The 19,674-nt window shown below is 53.5% G+C and overlaps 2 protein-coding genes across 3 annotated transcripts in view; one reads left to right on the top strand and one right to left on the bottom strand.

Moving 5' to 3' along the window:
- Positions 1 to 6,044, bottom strand: part of HRH3 (histamine receptor H3) — a 27,074-nt gene extending 21,030 nt beyond the window's left edge. Inside the window, 2 exon segments of the mRNA XM_034641571.1 lie at positions 5,231 to 5,465; positions 5,961 to 6,044. Of these exon segments, the coding sequence (XP_034497462.1) occupies positions 5,231 to 5,465; positions 5,961 to 6,044 (319 nt within the window).
- The window catches only part of OSBPL2 (oxysterol binding protein like 2), a 39,928-nt gene that overhangs the window by 344 nt on the left and 19,910 nt on the right, over positions 1 to 19,674 (top strand). Inside the window, exons 2-3 of one of the 2 annotated variants that reach the window (XM_034641282.1) lie at positions 15,328 to 15,499; positions 18,971 to 19,115. In XM_034641282.1, coding sequence (XP_034497173.1) covers positions 15,463 to 15,499; positions 18,971 to 19,115 — 182 coding nt within the window. In that variant the 5' untranslated portion in view covers positions 15,328 to 15,462. The remainder of the gene's footprint in view (positions 1 to 15,327; positions 15,500 to 18,970; positions 19,116 to 19,674) is intronic. The other variant, XM_034641283.1, reaches the window with a different exon arrangement.

Genomic DNA, 19,674 nt, shown 5'->3' with positions numbered 1-19,674 from the left:
GTGGGCTGGGAGGCTGGGGCGCGCCGGCTGGCCCCGCTCGGGGGCTGGCGGGCGGGCGGGGGCGAGTTCGGGGGTCGCACTCGAGCCGCCCGAGGGCAGGGCCTGGAGGGGACCCGGCCGCCCCGACGACCACCTGTGGGAGGAGGGCTGCGGCGCCCCGCGCCTGGCCGGCCGTCCGGCCGTCGTGCTGCGGGCGCTCCTGGCCCGGCTCCGGTGTCACCCAAGTTAGACGTGAGCTCTGATGGCACAGCGAGCCTCTGGACTTGTTGAGTGCACGCGCAGGTCAGGGCCCTGGGCAGGCGCGGCTCGGGCTTCCCGCCTGTGCTGGAGGAGAAGCCGGGGCCGGCACGGTGCTCCCAGGGAGCCGTGCTCACGTCCCCGTGTCTTTATTCTGAATGTTAGTCCAGGACCAGCTGCCGGCTGGAGCCAGCAGCTGCAGCGTTAGCCCCTTTTCAGGACCTTCTGGGCGCGCCTGGAGACTTTGCCTCCTTCAGTTCGGTTCAGCGGGCACTTCTGCCAAGCCGGCCGCCTCCCCTGCGGACTGACCCCTCCAACCTAATGGGGATGTTGGGAGGACACAGCCCTGGGGCTGCAGGGGGACCCAGGTCCTCTTGGCTCGTTATTGGGCAGCAAGGTGGAAGGCCTTTCCTGATGTTGTCTGCTGGGCTGTGCTTTCCCCTCTCCCCTAGCTGCAGTTCCTTCTTCTGGGACATATGTCATTTACCTGCAGGGCTGATGAGCAGATGACAGGGTGCCCCCCCCAAGTCCCTAGCACATAGTAGGAGCTCCAGATGGTTAGTTCCCTTTCTTCTTGTTTAGGACAGGAACCTTACGGGCTGTACTTCCTCCTTGTCCAGCATGGTGCCTGGCATGGTGCTGTCATTGAGAACATGACAGTGCACGGATGACCGAATCTCCTCTCTAGAATTTGCTTTTCCTGTTTGCATCACATGTCCTTGCGTTAATAACAGCTCCCAACTCAGGTGCTGTTAATTTGTAACAGTTGTTTTCCCAGGACTGCTGTGAGCACATGAAATTCACTTCCTTCGTGTGGTGCTGACATCCTTAGTGTATTCATGAGGAAGCCAAGGAACAGAGAGGTTAGGTGACTTACTCAGAGTCACACAGTAGTAGGTGAGGGAGCAGGGATTTGAACCCAAGTAGGCTGGCTTCAGAGTTTATACTCTTAAATACCTCTCCATACTGCCTTTTTTTTTTTTTAATTTTTTTTTTAAGATTTTTTAAAATTTATTTATTTGACAGAGATAGAGACAGCCAGCGAGAGAGGGAACACAAGCAGGGGGAGTGGGAGAGGAAGAAGCAGGCTCATAGAGGAAGAGCCTGATGTGGGGCTCGATCCCACAACGCCGGGATCACGCCCTGAGCCGAAGGCAGACGCTCAACCGCTGTGCCACCCAGGCGCCCCCCATATTGCCTTTTTAAACCAAAATTATTTATGATCTCCTCTTCACATTTTCTTTTGGAATATTCTAATTGTGCTGCATTACTCTGTGTCCGAATTGTTATTTCTTACAGCATATATACCTGATAGATTTTCATTTTTTGTGAGCACAAGTGTTTATAAAACCATTTTACTTCTCTAAAATAAAGCAATTCTCCATCTGGCTATCCCAGATTTTGCTGAAATAGTCCCTGTGCCGCCCAGCTCCTTGGTCGGCAGCAAGGTGGTCGAGATCCACTGCGTGGCAGGGCGAGTCGTGGAGCAGGGTGAGGACAGACACACAGCCGGGGCTACGAGGTTGTGGCCCGCACTCAGCTCTGAGCACACCTGCTGCGGGGGCCGTGAAGTATGTGCTTCCGGCATTGCTTGTGTCAGGCGTGCACTGAGGGGGTCAGACTGGCGCTCGGTGTGACACTTTGACGAGCGGTATTACTGTCCTGTGTAACAGGTACCCTTGACTTTCACCCTCGTGTCCCTTTGCTGTGCCGTCTGCCCTCCAGGAAATGCTGGCAAACGAATCTTTTAAGATTTTATTACTTTCAGCTAATTATAAAAGTGACATTTATTTTTTTGGTGGGGAAGTTTTTGAAACTTGTTATGTACTCCTGTACTGTCTCCAAACAGGGGGTTAGCTGTCTCTTGCAAATGATTTCTTAAGTATTTCTGTGAAAAGCCAAGGCCTGGTCTTTTCCTGGGAATTTGGCTGTGGCGGATATGAGGCAGGTGGGCCTTTCATCTTTGAGTGAGAGCCCTGATGTCGGTCCTTGAGGTGGCTGACATGTTGCATTCAAGAGTTGGGTCGTTCTGAAGGCGGTGGGGGCAGTGGGGAGCACCCAGGCCGGCGGCACGCAGGCTCTGGCTGTGGCACTCTGACTTGGGTGGGGGCAGGGTGACTTTTTTTTTCGTGCTTCCAGTGTCTGTGGCTGTAAAACGGGATGTATGTGACAGTGTAATGGTGACTGCCCAGGATTGTCACAGGTGCGCCACACACCTTCGTCCCCCAGTGGAGAGTGTTGACATTGACCATGACACACAGACACACGAGGACGTGGTTTAGAACTGAAGCCAAGGCCGTCTTTGGTAGGCAGGGCTACGTTCTGTCGAAATGGGTTCCAGTAAACTTTTCAGTTCTGACTATTGAGATGAGGTTGTACAGGACTTAGGAAAACACCCCTGGCCCCATGCGAATCCCTGTAACCCAGCGGAGGGCCCCCCCCACATGGACGTCACTGCAGCGCTCCGTTGCGGGCGGACACCGGGCTTAGCTCTGAGCACACATTGTCCCGTGTGCGGCTTGATTCTGAGCGTGGAGCACTGGCTCATAGCTTGTTGAGACTGAGACGGAGCTCGTATTCGAACATGACTGATTAATAAAAAGTGCTTACGTCCTCAGAGTTGATATCTTAGGTTCTAGTCTAACATTTTAAACGCAGTCTCCACGTACACTGGTTGATCTGTGTCTCTGCTGTAAGTTTGGTGTTGGAGCTCGTGGCACGCGGGTTGGGGTCAAGCCCTGACTCAGAAGCGTGGTGTGGGGTACGGCACGTCCCGGCAGCTCTTCTTCAGAAATGTGTGACTGAGAGCCACGTAGACGTATTTGTGAACTTGATGGCGTTTCTTCCTGTTCTTTCCAAACTCAGAAAACAATTTCGGGTTATCTGGCAGAATTTCAAATCACCGTTCTTTCAACTGGATCTTCAGGTTACACAAATACTATAATCTTTGTGGTGAGCTAAACAGTGGAAGTAAGCCCTTACAAAGGACTGTCTTGGGGTGCCTGACCGGCTCAGTCGCTAGAGCATGTGACTCCTGATGTTGGGGCGGTGAGTTCCGAGCCTCACGTAGTGTGTAGAGATAACTTAAAAATAAAAAAAAAATTTTAAAGATTTTATTTGAGAGAGAGAGAGAGTGAGATCATGTTCAGGGGGGAGGGGTAGAGGGAGAAGCAGTCACCCCGATGAGTAGGGAGCCAGATGCGGGACTCCATCCCAAGACCCTGGGATCATGACCTGAGCGCAAGGCGGACACCTAACTGAGTGAGCCATCCAGGTGACCCCCCCCCCCAGAAAGAAAATCTTAAAAAAATCCAAAAGGACTGTCTTGAAGAAGCATGATGTTGGAAGACCCTGGCCTGCTGTGTTTCTCTGCTCTCTTCATCTTTCTGTCAAGGTCGTGCCTGCAGAGTTGTTTTGAGACACAAACTCTAGGATCAGTCCTGGCCGAACTGGCTCCGGCTCCACAGCCTTGGGGCCTGAGCAGGGTGGGGGGGGGGTGCTCTTCTGGGCATCATCGCACCAAGCCTGATGGTCTGTTCCAGAAGCCCTGGGTCCCTGGGTGCTCAGGATCTGGGGCTGTCCCCAGGGTTGTGGCCTGTCAGCAGTGGGAACCATCTGGGTGGACAGGCCTGTCTGACTGCTGAGTTCATACCTTTACGAAGGGTTAGAAAGTGCCCAGAGGAAGGCTTGTTTCAGGCTGGTGTGGGAGTTCTTGGGACAGAGCATAATACACATGAGAATGGTCTGTAGGGAAGCTGTACTGAATCCAGATTCTAGAAAAACCTACGGCAGCCATGGCGGCGGGAAGGCTGTGTTTTACTGAACGAACAAAGGCTGATCAAAGGCTGGTCATGAGAAAAGATGAGCTGCAGCCTGACACCTTAGGCCACCCGCTTGCCTAGAAGGTGACTTCTGCTGCCTTAAAACCAGCATGACTGTGTGATTTCACGTCCGAACTGGAAACCTATAGAGTGAAAAGAAGCACCATGAAGAGTGACTGTGGGGACAGATGCAGTAAGGGGGGGGGAGAGGTGTGGTCACACCGCCAGGCACCGGAGAGAGGGATCCTGTTGAGTTAGGTACTGAGCACCTGTGTTCCAGAGACTCTGTTCCCAGAGGGAGAATAGGGCAGGTCACAGGGAGGGAGGGAGGACGGCAGGAGGGTCCCCTGTGCTGGGGGCCAGCTCCCTGAGAGTGCCTGTGGCTTCTGTCTCTACGGTAGCTGGGCTTTGGGTTGAATGCTGATGCCTGTTAGGGTAGAAGGCTCCTGGGTTAGCATCATGGGGTTCTTAAACCTGGCTTCTCATCAAAAAAACCTGGGGAAATTTGTAAGAAGTGTAGGTTCAAGGTCCAGCCTCGGATCTCTTGGATCTGGGCTTCCAGGGACGTGTGTGGCCTCCTCCCATTATTCTGATGGGCCTGGTGTGGGGCGTCGGGGAGGACGCTCCCTACGGATTCTCGGATTCTCAGCGCCCTGCACGGTGCCCACTGGCATGGTGGCTGCTCGGCGGTTTTCTGAGAGCACAGCCCGTAGGCCGTGGGCAGAGCTCCCTGTCCAGAGTGTGTTCACGCATTCTCTCCGGCTGCACGTTGGAACCCCTTGTTTCCGTGTCACAGAATGACGAGATGGATTAAAGCAAACGTGTGTGTACGACAGAGCTGGCATTCATCCTTGGTGCTGGATTCTAAGCTCCTGTTCCTCGAAGTGCGTGCTGTGTTTCTGGCGCTTGCTATCGAACGATAAGCAGGTTGGTCGAGTGGAGGCCAGGAACTAGAGGGAATCTGTCGTGGGTGGTGGGGCCCTCGGCTCCCACCTGCTGAGCCGGGCGGCCCGCCCAAGTCCCAGCAGTAAGTGCGGCTCCCACGCTGCTGGCTGCCGCTGCTCCCGGGCCAGGCCGGTCTACCCTCCACCCACCTGTCAAGGCCACCCTGTTGGCATGGAGAACGGTCAACAATCAGTGATTTGTTTACATAGCACGATGGGTTCCTTTACCTTCCCCAGGCCTAGAAGCGCTCTGTTTCTCGCGTGGACTCCTAACAAAACCCAGCAGTCCTTGTGCGATGGCTGCTCCGCCGGCCCGGCGGGTCTGGTTGGGCGGCAGCGCCTTCCTGAGGTAGGGCTGCTGCTTGCCCATCTGTGCCAAGCAGAGCCGAGTCTGCCCCGCGGTGCAGAAGCTGTTAATTCCGTCCAGCGTCAGGCAGCTGATTTCTGTGATGAAGACACCGACCTGGGGAAAGCAGAGACTGCGGCCACACACATAGGGGCACACGGCTCCCTCACTGTGCTCTGAGAACGGCACTCTCATGGAGCTTCGCGTGCCCCGGGGTGCAACCACGTTCCACACAGGTCTCAGGAAGTGGTGTCCCGAGGTCCGTCTCCGCTCCTGCCGGTGGTCCCTGAGGCCCGGGTGTGAGAGGTGCCTGGGGGGTGTGTGCGGGGAGCCAGACAGCCGCGTGTGCTCCTTGGGGGAGGAGGCCGTGCGAGTAGAGCATGTCGTCCACCCGCTGCGGGAGTAGGAGGGCCCGACCTTTCCTTAGCAGGTGGCAGTAGGCACGTTTCAAGGAGTGCAAGTTGAGCAGTCCAGTGTGGGCTTGGAAATTAGAATAAACAGCAGGCTTGGCCCAATGTCCTTACTGTGCCGCATCTAACAGGTGGGTTTTGGGAAGGCTGCTGCCCATGGGACCGGCCCATTGCTTCCACCCCTCCCTGCTCTGCCAGGCACCTCCTTTCCACCTGCCTCCTTCCGTGTGGCGGGACCACCGGAGCTTTCCAGGGGTGCCGGGCGGTCAGCGTCGAAGTCACGCATGGTCTCAGCCCGGTGAGGCCCTGGAGCGCTGTGTCCCAGATGGATGCTGGAGCGGAGGGCATTCGTTCATTAGCATTGCACAAAAGGGAGTGTTCCCTCTGTCGGGCACGTCAGCCGCGTCTCAGGCACCACGTCTCTGGTGCTCAGAGTCGCCCGCAGCCAGTGGCTACCGCACCAGACCAAGCATATNCCCTGGAGCGCTGTGTCCCAGATGGATGCTGGAGCGGAGGGCATTCGTTCATTAGCATTGCACAAAAGGGAGCGTTCCCTCTGTCGGGCACGTCAGCCGCATCTCAGGCACCACGTCTCTGGTGCTCAGAGTCGCCCGCAGCCAGTGGCTACCGCACCAGACCAAGCAGAGAGAGCGTCCCCAGTGGGGCTGGGCGTTCTGCAGCGTGGCTGTGGGGCCGGGGCCACTGAGTCTTCCTTTCCATTCACGTTTGGTGTTTTACAGAAGAAGGAGACTGGGAACTGTGGCATAGTGGGCATCAGTAGGGTGACGGTCTTAAGGGGACAGGTGGGTTTCATTGCAAAGCAGACATTTAAAGACTAAAACGCTACAACATGAGTGACCACAAGGACCCTGTAGCCAAGAAGCACTGTCTGCCCATGGTGGTGTTGCTGTGGGAGGGGTGAGGTCTCTGGAGGCACGGGGACGGGTGGCTTGGGGCCCCTTGCTCTTGCCTCAGGGGCTGCCTGGTGGAGAGAGCCGGCGGGCTGTGGGCCACCCCAGGGGTGGCCTTCTCCTCCGGGTGTGTCAGCATCACCATGCAGCCTGGGTTTCACTCTTCCTGATTTCCGTCTCCCGGCTCTGTTTTTCTGTTCTTTACTCGCGCTCGGGCTAGCTGTGTGCACCGCGTGCCAGACTGTGTGGGTCACTCCCGGGAGTGACTGTGTTTCCTGCTCTTGGTGGGCCACTCTGCTAACCTTTCAGTGTCTCGGGAGCACCTTTCCCGGGGTCCGCCGGCCAGGCGGCTCCTGGAGAAGGAGAGACCCTGCGGGGAGGCAGCGGAGACTTTGGGTTGCTCCGCCGCTCATCTGCGGCTCCCCATGTCCTCCGCACTGTGCACTGGTTTCCAGAAGCATTTGGCCTTGACTAAGAGCCACAGGGCACTAAGAGCCTTGCAGATGCTGGTGGAGGCGGCCGCTGCCCACTTGCCTCCGTTCGGATGGGCATGATGGCAGCTTGGGTTTAGGTGGTCGGTGGCTTGAGCAAATGTCCAGTTCCTGAGGCTGCTCTCCTCGCGGGCCCTCCCATGTCTCCCCGGCGATCCCTTTGGGAAGGCCTCTGCTGTGACCGCCCCGTGCAGGTGACCTCTCCAGGTGGGACCGGCCTGGGATCCCCTCTCCCCCACCTCAGTGTCCAGTCTGCCTCCCTCCCTGCGCCTGTCCTGGCTCCGCAGTTGCCTGATGTCACGTGGCTGCACTGTTTCCTGGTGGGAGGGAGCCAGAGGGGTTCTGCTCTGACTCAGACCGTTCAGAAGGAGAAATAGTCTCCGGAGCTGGAATGTGAGGTGAGGATGTGGGTCCCTTCTTAGAATCCTGCTGTTGGTAACAATGGAGATTTTTTTCCCTTTCAGTGTAATGCTGTGTGAGCTTAGCGCCCAGTGCCTTTGAGCTCTGTGCGTTATCACGAATTTCTTGTCTGTACTGCTTGCTTCTGTATTTTTTCCAATTTTTAAAGTTGTGGTAAAATATACATAACATAAAATTTACCATCTTAACCATTTTTTATTTTTTTAAAGATTTTATTTATTTATTTGACAGAGAGAGCAAGCACAAGCAGGGGGAGTGGGAAAGCTAGAAGCTGAGCAGGGAGTCCAATGCAGAACTCGAACCCAGGACCCCAGGACCATGACCCGAGCTGAAGGCAGATGCTTCACCGACTGAGCCACTTTAACCATTTTTTAAAAACTAGTTTGTGTAATCTCTATCCCCATTGTGGGGCTCGAACTTACAACCCTGAGATCAAGAGTCACACGCTCCACTGACTGAGGCAGCCGGGTGCCCCTGTCTTAACCACTTTAAAGTGTGTGTTTCAGTGGTATTAAATAATTGATAGCATTGTGCGCCTGTCATCGCCACCTGTCTCTGGCACTGTTTTCATCTGGTAAAAGTGAAGCTCTGTCCCCATTAAACATTGACCCCCTCCCCCAACCCCTGGCAGCCACTGTCCTGCTTTCTGTCTGAATTTGACTCCTCCCTAAGTACCTCATGAACGTAGCCTCAGGTGGGATTTGTCCTCTTGTGACTGGCCCATCTCACTGTGCACGGTGCCCTCAGGGTTCATTCTTGTGGCGGGTGGCAGGTTTTCCCTCCTTTCCAAGGCTGAGTAACAGTCCGTTGCTCGTATAGATAACATTTTGCTTGTCCATTCATCCCGCAGGGACACTGGGGTGCTTCCGCGTTTTAGCTATTGTGACTAATTCTGTTATGAGCATGGGTGTGCAAGTAGGACTTTCAGGATCTTGCTTTCCATTCTTTTGGGCATATACCCATAGGTGGAATTGCTGGGTCATATGGTAGTTCTGTTTTTAATTTTTTGAGGAACTGCCATCCTTGTCTCGCTCCTGATCTTAGAGGAAAAGCTTTCAGTCTTTGACCGTTGACTGTTGGTTTGCTGCTGGGTTTCATATATAGCTCTTACTATGTTGTGGTCAGGTCCTTCTGTTGCTAGTTTGTTAGTGTTTTTATCATGAAAAGGTTTGAATTTTGTCAAATGATTTTTATGTATCAATTGAGATGACCATGTGTTTCTTCCCTGTCATTCTGTGGAGGTGACGTATTAAATCCGTTTTCATATGTTGAACCAGCCTGCCTTCCAGGAAGAAGTCCCAGTTGGTCATTGTGCTTAGTCCTTTCAGTGTGCTGCTGACTGTGTTTCAGTGTATTCCTTTCACTAGGGTTTTGTTGAGGACTCTTGCCTCTGTGGCCATTGGGGATATTGGTGTGTGGCTTTCTCTTCCTGTGGTGTCTTTGTTTGGCTTTGGTTCAGAATCCGCTGACCTCATAGAATGAGTTAGGAAGTGTTCCCTCTTCATCGGTTTTTGGGAAGAGTTTGAGAAGAACTGGTGTTAGTTCTTCCTCAGATGTTTGGTGGAATTCACCAGTGAAGCCCTCAGGCCCACGGCTTTTCTTCCCTGTGAGATATTTGATCACTGGTTCAGTCTCCTTACTAGTCAGAGATTTTCTGTTTCTTTGTGAGGTGCTCTTGGTAGGTCTTGTGTCCCCGGGGACCTGTCCGCTTCAGTGAGGGTATCGGTAGGTTGGCACGCCGCTGCTCGCGGGCTCTCATACAGTCCTGTCTGTTTACATCGACTCGATAGTAATGTCCGGGTGTAGTTGAGTGTTCTCTCTTTTCTCTTAGTCTACCCAGCTGCAGGTGATCAATTTTGTTGGTCTTATTAGAGAATCAAGTTTTGGTTTCATTCATTTTCTCTGTTTTTCTTTCTTCTTATTCCCTTCTTTCTGCTAACCTTGGTATTTGTTCTTTTTTCTTAGATCGTAAAGTTGTTGATTTGAGATTTTTTTTCTTATTTTTTGATAGTTTTGATGTTGNCCAGGAGCCCCAAGATTTTGATATTTTTTGATGTTGGTTCATTGAGTCCCCTCAGCTCTCCCTTCGCTGCATCTCCTAAGTTTGCATATGTTATATTTTCATTTTCATTTGTTTCTAAGTATTTTCTGATTTCCCTTGTGATTTCTTCTTTGATCCCTTGCTTAAGAGCCTGCCATTTAATTTCCACAGTTTTGTGAATATTCCAGTTTTTCCTCTGTTATTGATTTCTAACTCATTGCCTTACGGGCAGGGGAGATGCTTTGCATGAGATCTATTTTGTAAAATCTGTGGAGATGTAATTTGTGGCCTGACGTCTGCTCTCTGCTGGACACTGACCCATGTGTGCTTCAGAGGAACGTGGCTCTGCAGCTGCTGTTGGGTGACGCTCTCTGCGGCTTCAACCTGCTTGGTTTGTGGTGTGAAGTCCTCTGTTTCCTTACATACCTTCCGTCTGGTTGATGCTTGCCAATGCATTTTTTTTTTTTAAGATTTTATTTATTTATTCGACAGAAATAGAGACAGCCAGCGAGAGAGGGAACACAAGCAGGGGGAGTGGGAGAGGAAGAAGCAGGCTCATAGCGGAAGAGCCTGATGTGGGGCTCGATCCCATAACGCCGGGATCACGGCCCTGAGCTGAAGGCAGACGCTTAACCGCTGTGCCACCCAGGCGCCCCGCCAATGCATTTTTAAATTATTAGATAGAATTTATATTATTTTGGACAATTTAAATTCACAATTGATATTTAACTTTTAGAGTTTTCATATTGCTAGTGCCCTTTTCTTTCTTCTTGAAGATCATACCCAGGTTGCCTTGCCTGTTTTGTAGAGAGAAGAGAAATAACACACAGTTCATCTCTTTAGTGACTTGACCATGAAGCTTAACCTCTGGGTCCCTTAGCTAGTCACTTATCCCTACGTGAGTAGATCTGTTTTTCTAAGAGAATCGTGCAGGCGGATTTGCGAGACTGGAGTGGTATTTGTACAAGTGGTAGTGGGGCTGCTTGCATTTGGAGCCAGGCTCCTGGACGTACGGAGGACAGTCCGTGCACACGGTAAAGAGCTGGGTAGGGCTGTTCTCAAGGGAGTGGCATTTTGTGGGAAACTGGGAGGAGTGGCAGGGTGTCCTGGGCTGGTGTCCCCCTGAAGAGGCTAGGAGTGAGGGTCCACTGCAGCCCGTGGCGGGAGGTCCCCACATGGAGGGATCAAGACCTCTGCCTCCTTCGTCTGTTTCCTCCATGAGGCCAGGTCAGCCCTGTGGCATTGCCGTCGGGCCTGAGGGCAGTGCAGAAGATGACAGGAGGCCAGTGAAGATGTGCAGTGCAGGCTGAGTGTCCTGGGTTTTCTCTGTAGTTAGAAGAGGGGCAGTTGAACAGAAAGAGCTAATTAAAAAAATAAGAAAGTCCTTTCTTGAAATACTGTCTTCACAGATGTTTTCTGAATGCACAATAAAATCTGCCTGAAGAACATATGTAGGAAATACTGAATTCTGCCTTCTTGTTGATGCTGTTTCTTGAAGAGTTGACTTTCCATCCGTCCGCCTACTGTGGTAGAGCCCTGAGTTATAAAGCCTGAGTGTCCCTCAGTTCCATGGCCTTCTTGCTCGGGGCACTTTATGCACACGGCCCTGAACTCCCCTCCGCAGGGGGTGTGGGCCGGATTTGGGGGTGCGAAACCCATGTCCAGCGCCCCAGGCGGCTCAGCCCCAGGCGGCTCAGCCCGTGGGCGGGCGACCAATGCTGCAGGGCCCGGGGCAGTGGGGGCCCCTCTCCTGCGGCGAGGTCAGGCGGGCAGACAGGCGTGTGCAGGACCCAGGGCTGGAACATCGCGGGAAGCCTGCCCCGCAGAGGCCTCCCGGGGCCCCCCAGGCCTGGCGCCAAGCGGCAGTCAGCGGATGTTGGCGGAAGGTGCGAGGGGACTCGCGGTTTCGTGTCGATGGGCTGTGGCCGTAGGGGGTTCGATTGCCCAGCTCTTTCAGGAATGACCTCGAGACTGTTGGAATTAATTACTGAACTTGTAAAATGTGAACCAGCCTGAGAGGTGCTGTGAAACTCCTTCATTGACCTTGTGGAGTGCCCGTGTGGGCTTTATGGGAGAGGCCTTCCAGGCAGGGCCCAGTGCTCAGCAGTGGCCTGGCTGACGGCCAGCATTTCTCCAGCCTGACATCTTATACCTTCAGTTTAAAGATTTCCATACATTTTGATTGATCTACTTTTAACATTAGGACTTTTGTTCTGGGTGAGAAAGCATATAAAAAAGGAAAATGTCATGGCTTTTAATGTACCTTTTATCACGGGAGATTTTTAGGGTATAGGAAGGCAGGCGGCAGAGTACGAGGGCCCCTGTGCGCCTATCCCGGCTTCCGCAGTGACCGGCTGGGGGCCACGGATCGGCCTGCCCACTGCTTCCACATTACGTCCATCCACATGGACTTCAGTGTGTAGCTCTAAAGAGAAGGTCTCTGGTGACGAATGCCATTAGGACACCTGTGCCTTTTTAAAAAAAATACCTTATTTGAGGTTTAATGATGTACAACAAAGTCCCCATATTTATTTATTTATTTTTATCTTTAAAGATTTTATTTATTTATTTGACAGAGAGGCATCGAGAGAGGGAACACAAGCAGGGGGAGTGGGAGAGGGAGAAGCAGGCTTCCCGCTGGGCAGGGAGCCGGCTGAGGGGCTCGATCCCAGGACCCCGAGATCATGACCTGAGCCGGAGGCAGATGCTTAATGACTGAGCACCCGGCGCCCCCAAAGTGCCCGTATTTAAACCATACAGTAAGTTTGACCTACGTATGCACCCTGAAACTCTCCTCTCAGTCAGGATCACGGCCGCCCTCCACTCTCTCCCGCGCTTTCATCCTGGGCAGGTTTTGCTGACCGTTCCCGGGTGTAGTTGAATGTATAGCTGACGGGCCGTGCACACCTGGGAGACCATCGTCCCGCACCCTCTCCATCTTCTGTGATTTGTTGCTCCAAGAAGCTGGGTCTGTCCTGCAGACTTCCCGAGAGTCTGGATTTTGCCAACTCTGTCGTCAGGCTGGAGCTCAGCCTGTTTCTCTGTGCTCTGTGTTCCTTAAGTTGGTGGTTAGAGCTGGAGGCCAGGCCACATCTGGGCTGGAGTTTCTGTGCACCATGGCGGAGAGGGGGCGGCGTGCTCCTGTGCTGGGGGGGCACGTGGCGCACCCGGTTCAGGTCCTGCAGTGCTGCTGGTGATTGGCACTGGCACCGGATGCAGTCACTTGTGTATGTCACACAGCAGAGCCATGCACACAGCTTCACTACCTCCGCACGGGTTCGCTGGAGCACAGCTGTCTGGCAGCACCCCTCTGTCGTTTGGCCAGGTGGTGGCCCAGAGCCCGTGCAAGAAAGAAAGCTGGATGGAGGCTTGGTGCTCCCCAGTTGTTGACTGGTTTCAGAAGCATGTGTGGACATCACCCAGGGTGACCACCTCGTCTCCTTCCCAGCATCTGTAGGAGCTCAGGGGCTTAGCTGTGTTTGGCCCGTCTCAAGTCTCTTGCTGCGCGCTGGCACTCGGACGGTTCCCTTGTTGCAGCGGGAGCCTCTGTGGGCTCATCCTCGGCCTTGGGACGTGACACACCCCCCCCCGCCCCCGGCTTCTTGCTGCCCAAAAGGGATCCCAGTCCTGGATTCAGCCATTTTTCCTCCAGGGACCCTGGTTCCTTTGAGTGGCTTCCAGAGGGGCCGAGCAAGTTGCTGTGCGTTGTAGATGAGACAGGTCACGTCAGAGAGGAATTAGAGGAAGTGGTAACTTCTCTAACGTGCACGGGCAACAAATCCTGGACTGCTGAGCGGGGCTTTGTATGGGTGTTTCCAGAAGCTGCCTGGTGCCTGGCTCCGCATGGTGGGAAAGAGAAAGGGATCTCTGAGAGAGCCTTTCAGGGTAGGAAGAATGGAGTGACTTCATGCTGGTTTGTTGCGTAGCGGGAAAGCTCCTGTATGCTCAGGACAGGGCCGGAGAGGGTCCAGCGCTGTGTCGCCACTCTAAGAACGGAGGGCACCTCCCTCCCTGGGGACCGTCTGTGCCTTTGCTTCCCTCAGAACTGGGGGGAGGGCTCTGGGCCCCACCTCTGTGCTACTAACAGAGTTAGACGTAGACTCAGCTTGTTTTCATAAAAAGTGAAACCTTTTGGGATAAGGCTGACCTTCCGCTTCAGTCTTTTACTGTTTATAAAATACTGCTTTTCATAAAGGGATGCGTGAGTTCTGCTAGAGTAATTTTGAGAAAATATAAGTGGATTTCAGTTTGTGTCAATAGCAGCTCCCTCATCCAGCTGCCTTAATTCTCTGGGATGGAAACTTGCCTTAAAGTCGGTGTGACACGCATACTCAGATATAGTTGTGACTTTCTTGTTTGTAGCGACCTTCAGCGGGACGTTCTGGGCTGTGTTTGAACCCTAGACGTGTGAGAACCTCACTGCAACTGGCCTGCCCTTCTGCCTGTCCAGCAACTTCCCCCACATCAATCATTTCGTGGTTGTCTTTTTTAGAGAGAAAGGGAGGGGGAGAGAGAGCTAACGCATGGGGTGGGAGGGGCAGAGGAAGAGAGACTCTCAAGTGGACTCCACACCCAGCACGGAGCCCAACACGGGCTTGATCTCACCCCTGAGATCGTGACCTGAGTCAAAATCAAGAGTCAGATGCTTAACTGCACCCCATTGTTTTCTCTTTAAAAACTTGTTATTTTTAAAAATGGAAGTATAATTGACACAACATCACGTGAGTCTCAGGTGTACGACCCGGTGATGCTGAGCTCACCGTGAGTGTAGGCGCCCCCCGTCACCACCCCGCTATCACAGCACCATTGATGACATGTCCATGCCACGCCTGCACCGCTGTGAAGCCTGGACCTCCCCTCCCCCGTTCCTCCCACCCCCAGCAATCGGCAGTTTCTTTTCTGTATTTACAGGTCTGTTTCTGCTTTTTGTTTGTTTCTTTGTTTATTCATTTGTTTTTCGGTTCCACACATAAGTGAAATCGTGTGGTATTAGTCTTTTTCTGACTTATTTCACATAATAATACTCTCTAGGTTTATTCATGTTGTTGCAAATGGCAAGATTTCATCCTTTTTTATGGCTAAGTAATATTCCATCACACACCCACACCCACACCCACCATCATCATCATCATCTCTGTCCGGTCCTCTATCTGTGGACACTTTGTTGCTTCTACATGTTGGCTCCTGTAAATATTGCTGCAGTAAACAGGGGCGCACTTGTCTTTGAGAATTAGTGGTTTCGTTTTCTTTGGGTAAATTCCCAGCAGTGGAATTACTGGATCACGTGGTAATTCTATTTTTAGTGTGTGAGGACCCCCCATGCTGTTTTCCACAGTGGCTGCACTGGCCTGCATTCCCGCCAACGGCACATGAACGTTCCTTTTTCTCCTCACCCTCGCCAACTCTGGTTGTTTCTCGTGGTGTTGACTCTAGTGTTTGTCATTTTCTTATACAGCTGTACATAAGGATTTTTAAAAATATCTTCAGATAATGAGTGCTTATTAATCTGTTATTCATTGACGGATATTTATATTATGAATGTTTCATATTTTTTGAAATCATGCATTTGTTAGAGCATTCATTTAATTTCTTTGCTTAAATTGTAAATTGAGATTGATTTCAAGAATGGTGATTGGGTATTTTTAAAATATTTCTAAACCATAAAACTTTTGAAAGCTAAGTATATGGCAATGTGTTTCCCCTTAGATCTCCAGTGCTTGTTGGGTTTTTACCAGAAGGAAAGTTGACCGCGTACAATTCCTTACACGTCGATGTAGGTCCAGTACGATGACTCCATAGAAAGGCCGAGACCGGGTGGCAAGGGAGCCCGGCTACCAAAGGATGAACGGCGAGGAGGAATTCTTCGATGCCGTCACAGGTGAGTGGAGCAGGAAGTGACTCCGAGGCCACAGTGTCCCGGTCCCAGACTTGGCCTTGGGGGTGTGAGAAGTGTTGGTAAAGCCGTGCAGGTGAGAGACGGGGCACAATCCCTGGGACTAACGCTCAGCAGAAGCATGTTGGGGGAGGCTCTGGGCTACAGGCAATAACAAGAAAGGGCAACTGAGTTTCATCTTTAAAAGACTTGCCTTGGAGTGTAAATGCTTTTATTTGCATCCCTAAGAGAGATGGTCAGTTTTCCTATGTCGTTTGTACTCACTGATCAAGCCTTGCTGTCTTCGTGTTAGAACTACCTCTGGTTTAGCTTCACTTTCCTGGGACCGTTGTCGGGACTGGGACGCAGCCTGTCATCTGTTGTCCCATAGACGACAGTGTGAGCCTGCCGGGAGCTAGTGTGTGCATGCATGTGGCTAGTGTGTGCATGTGTGGGGGTGGGTGCGGCGAAGGGGAGGGCAGGCTGGGCTGTCCCGGCTCACACTGGTTTTGAACAGCCTCTTCTCCCCATCGCTGGGAAGAAGCCCTGAGCACCTGAGGGGCAAGTATGGTCCTCATGACCCTTCACGTTCAAGCCAGCCGTTCCTTCTCTGCCCGCCATCCCTCATGGTCTACATTTGGAACGTCGTGTCGTCTGCTGAGGACCTCTATTGGTGAAAAGGAACTTCAAGAGACTCTTGTAATCCAGTTCCCTCCTTGCTAGGTAGAGGACTAGAACAGCAGCTTTGAACTTTTCTCTGGGCCAGGTTTTTAGTGACGGACTCTCAGGTCAGAGGGGCTCCTTCTGCCAACGGTTGCTGTAACTGTGCCCTCTGGGCCTGCTTGGCTGCGTTTGCTGCCATGTCTGTCTCCTGGAGGCCCGGGTGTCAGGGCATCCGTCACTCACCAGCTGCGCTCCTCCCTCCAGACCCAGGGTTGCAGTGGGTTGGTGGACTGGCTGCCCCAGACTGACTTCTTCTTTGAGGTGCTGAGCTGCCTCCGGTTTTCAGAGGCCAAATTATTGAGTCCTCTCTCGTGATGTCGTAGCCGCAGTGCTCCTCGTAGATGTGCTCCTGAGAAGCGTGCTGGTCTGCCTGACTGCTCACTCCGCAGTCACCGCTCGCCGCTGATTCCTGCTGAGCCAGGTGGTGGTCAGGCACTCACACCCTTGGGCCACTGGGCCCTTGTGGGGGCGACTGCATCTGTAAGCGAGAGAGCCGGCCTTGGCGCGCCCCTCTCTTCGGGGTCTCGTAGGAAGTTTCCTTTCGCTTGGGACCGGCGTAGCCAGATTGCTGAACATCTCTGAACTTGGCCTGGAGAGTTTTCTCCAGAGAGGACTTGAGCTTCGTGCAGCACGCCGTTTGGAGAGACGCCTCTGCGCGTGCCTGAGACAGAGGTGGCGGAGGCAGCTGTCCGGGAACAGTGCTTTCTCCCCTCAGTCCTTCGGTTCCAAACCAGATAATAGAAGAAAAGCACCGAGTCTCCCAGTGCAGTGATGCAGCCAGGAGAGCCTCCGAGTGCTGACTGCATCACTGCGGAGAGCCGGTCTGACTCTGGCTCTGTGGGAAAAGTAGGACAAAGTGTCCAAGCCCAGCACGGAACAGATGAACGGCTCGCTAGGCAGTTACTTTGGCCAAAGGATCAGCACCGTTAAAGGGGAAGGTCTTATTTTTTTATTTTATTTTTAAAAGATTTATTTATTTGAGAGAGAGAGGACGAGCAGGGGGAGGGGCAGAGGGAGAAGCAGGCTCCCCGCTGAACAGGGAGCCCGATGTGGGACTCGATCCCAGCACCCTGGGGTCATGACCTGAGCCAAAGGCAGACTCTTAACCAATGAGCCACCCAGGCACCCCAAGAGGAAAGTTTTAAGGTTCAGGGAAAATATGTTCAGAAACAGACCGACCTATTAGAAGTGTGTGCCTTTGAGCAGTCAGATCACAGGTGATTTCAGGTTTCTCCCTGCTTATCTGTCTTTTCTGTTTTCTACAATAAATACATGCCGTGTATGAAAATGCTTAACCTGTTTACATAGCGTTGGCTTAATCTGAGGAAAGACTTCAGCGTGATTGTCAGTGATGAGTTACCTTGTTTTCCAGGGTGTACATTCAGGCGGGACCACGTAGCGTTGAGGAACCCGTGGGGACCAGGGACGCTGGTGGGGGGCGGTTCGGCAGGTCCTGCAGGGCAGGGTGGGGTCTCTTTAGGAAAGGAGCGAGGGGCACCTGTGTGGCTCAGCCCCTTAAGCATCCGCCCAACTCTTGATTTCGGCTCAGGTCATGACCTCAGTCAGGGTCCTGGGATCGAGTCCCGAAGTGGGCTCCATGCTCAGCAGGGAGTCTGCTTCTCCCTCTGCCCCTCCCCTTGCCCCTTCCCCTGCTTATGCTCTGTCTCTCTCAAATCAATAAACAAATCTTAAAAAAAAAAAAAAGCTTAGACTTGGGATTAAGTAGACGTTGCTCTTGGGTGGGTAGGAAGACCAGAGGTGACGGGCTGTTTCAGGAAATACCGATGGATCGTTTAAGAGGCTCGTTGACAGACCTTTCAGAGCCATTGTGTGGTGAGTGTCGGTGCTGTCTTGGGACCCTGTCAACAGGGAGGAGGAGGAGAGAGGATTTTGTATGTATTCTTGGGAAAGTATAGCCGCAGATATGTGTGTGTTTCGGGTCTGGCAGCGCTCCCCCGCCTGGCCTCATGCCCCGGGCCTCGCCTTCGTCTGCCAAGTGAGAGGCTGGCGGGAACTCAGCTCCCGCTCGGTCTCGTGTCATCGTTACAGTGGTCACGGTCACGGCCGAGCGCCGCGGTCCTTGAGCCCCTTCCCCGGCTGGGCGGGCGTTGTCCTGGCAGCCGCGGCTCAGTGCTGGCGAGCCCCGGAGCAGAAGGCATGTGCCTCAGTGGACTGTACCGGCTGATGTGAGAGGAAGTGGGCCACCTTTTCCCTGTAGCAGCCTGTTCCTTTGGGAGAAGGCCCTCCTGGTGGGGAAGTCCTTAGGAAGCCGCTTCCTGAGCCTCTCTGGACGTGGGATGCTCGCAGAGCTCCAGCCGCGCATTCCGCACTCAGGTTCTTGCTCACGGGTGTGAGAGTCTGGCAGCGTGCTTGCCACGGTTCCTGTTCCATAGAAGCTACTGCCGTGGCTTGTATTCTAGAACAAGACCTTGTGCAGTGACAGAACATGCTGCAGCCTTGAGGCGGGGCTGAGGGCTGTCGGGGCGGCCCGCCCCCGAAGCAAGGACAGACTACTCCCTGCCTGACGGCCGAACCTCGGGCGGCCACGTCTGAGCTGCTCCTGGGAAAGCAGGCATGCCTGCATTCCCCGCCTCGGCCTGGGGGTCATGGGGAGCAGAGCTGACCGTTGCAGCGTGTGTCAGTCAGAAACGATGTGGCACTTCAGATAGTCTGCCGCGTGGTCAGGACTCTTGGGGGTGGGCTTTTACGTCTTCCCAGTCCTGTGAGAATGACCATTCTGCTTGTCATGTGCAGGCTTTGATTCTGAGAACTCCTCCGGGGAATTTTCGGAGGCAGATCAGAGAGTCGCTGGAGTGATGCGTGTGGACACCAGCAGAAGTAACGGGCTTGGAAAGGTCGGGGAGCGGCCCCCTCGAGAGAATGGAATTCAGAAGCACAGGTATGTCGTGGTGCAGGTGTGATTTAGAATCTTCCAGCGTATCTGTGACCGCCCCCGCTGTGCTACAGAGCGCCCCTTCGGCTCTCCTGAGCGACCCAGCCTGTGTCACCTGGGCTGGCGCCCCGGACGGCATCTGGCATCCCAAGGCGGTGAGAAGGCAGCCTCCGTCCACCCCACGATGACTTGCTTTGTGGCTTGAGGGAGCCCTCCAGCCTCACCCCAGACCCTGCTCTGAGCCTTAGACCCCCGTGCCTGCTAGGTGCGTGCACTGGGGCGCTTAGGTGCCCCGTTCCTGCCTCTGTTCATCCGTTCATTCACTGGGCAGATGTTGGAGCACGTCCTGTGTGCTCAGATGGCCTGTCCGAGAGAGGGCCGGGCTCTGCTGACCGGACCTCTGCCATCATCCCCTCAGCGCCCCAGGAATCTGGTTCACACATTGGCTTGATGCCACCCTCCTTTCTCCATGCCCTGTTGCCCAGCTCTGACATGCTGGCCTCGTTCCACGGGTCTGGACCCCTCAGCCCTCCTAGCTCCTCTGTCGTACCCCGGTCCAGCTGGC

The sequence above is a fragment of the Ailuropoda melanoleuca genome, chromosome 13, assembly GCF_002007445.2.
Source record: "Ailuropoda melanoleuca isolate Jingjing chromosome 13, ASM200744v2, whole genome shotgun sequence".
Taxonomy (NCBI): domain Eukaryota; kingdom Metazoa; phylum Chordata; class Mammalia; order Carnivora; family Ursidae; genus Ailuropoda; species Ailuropoda melanoleuca.
This window is presented reverse-complemented; position numbering and strand designations above follow the sequence as displayed.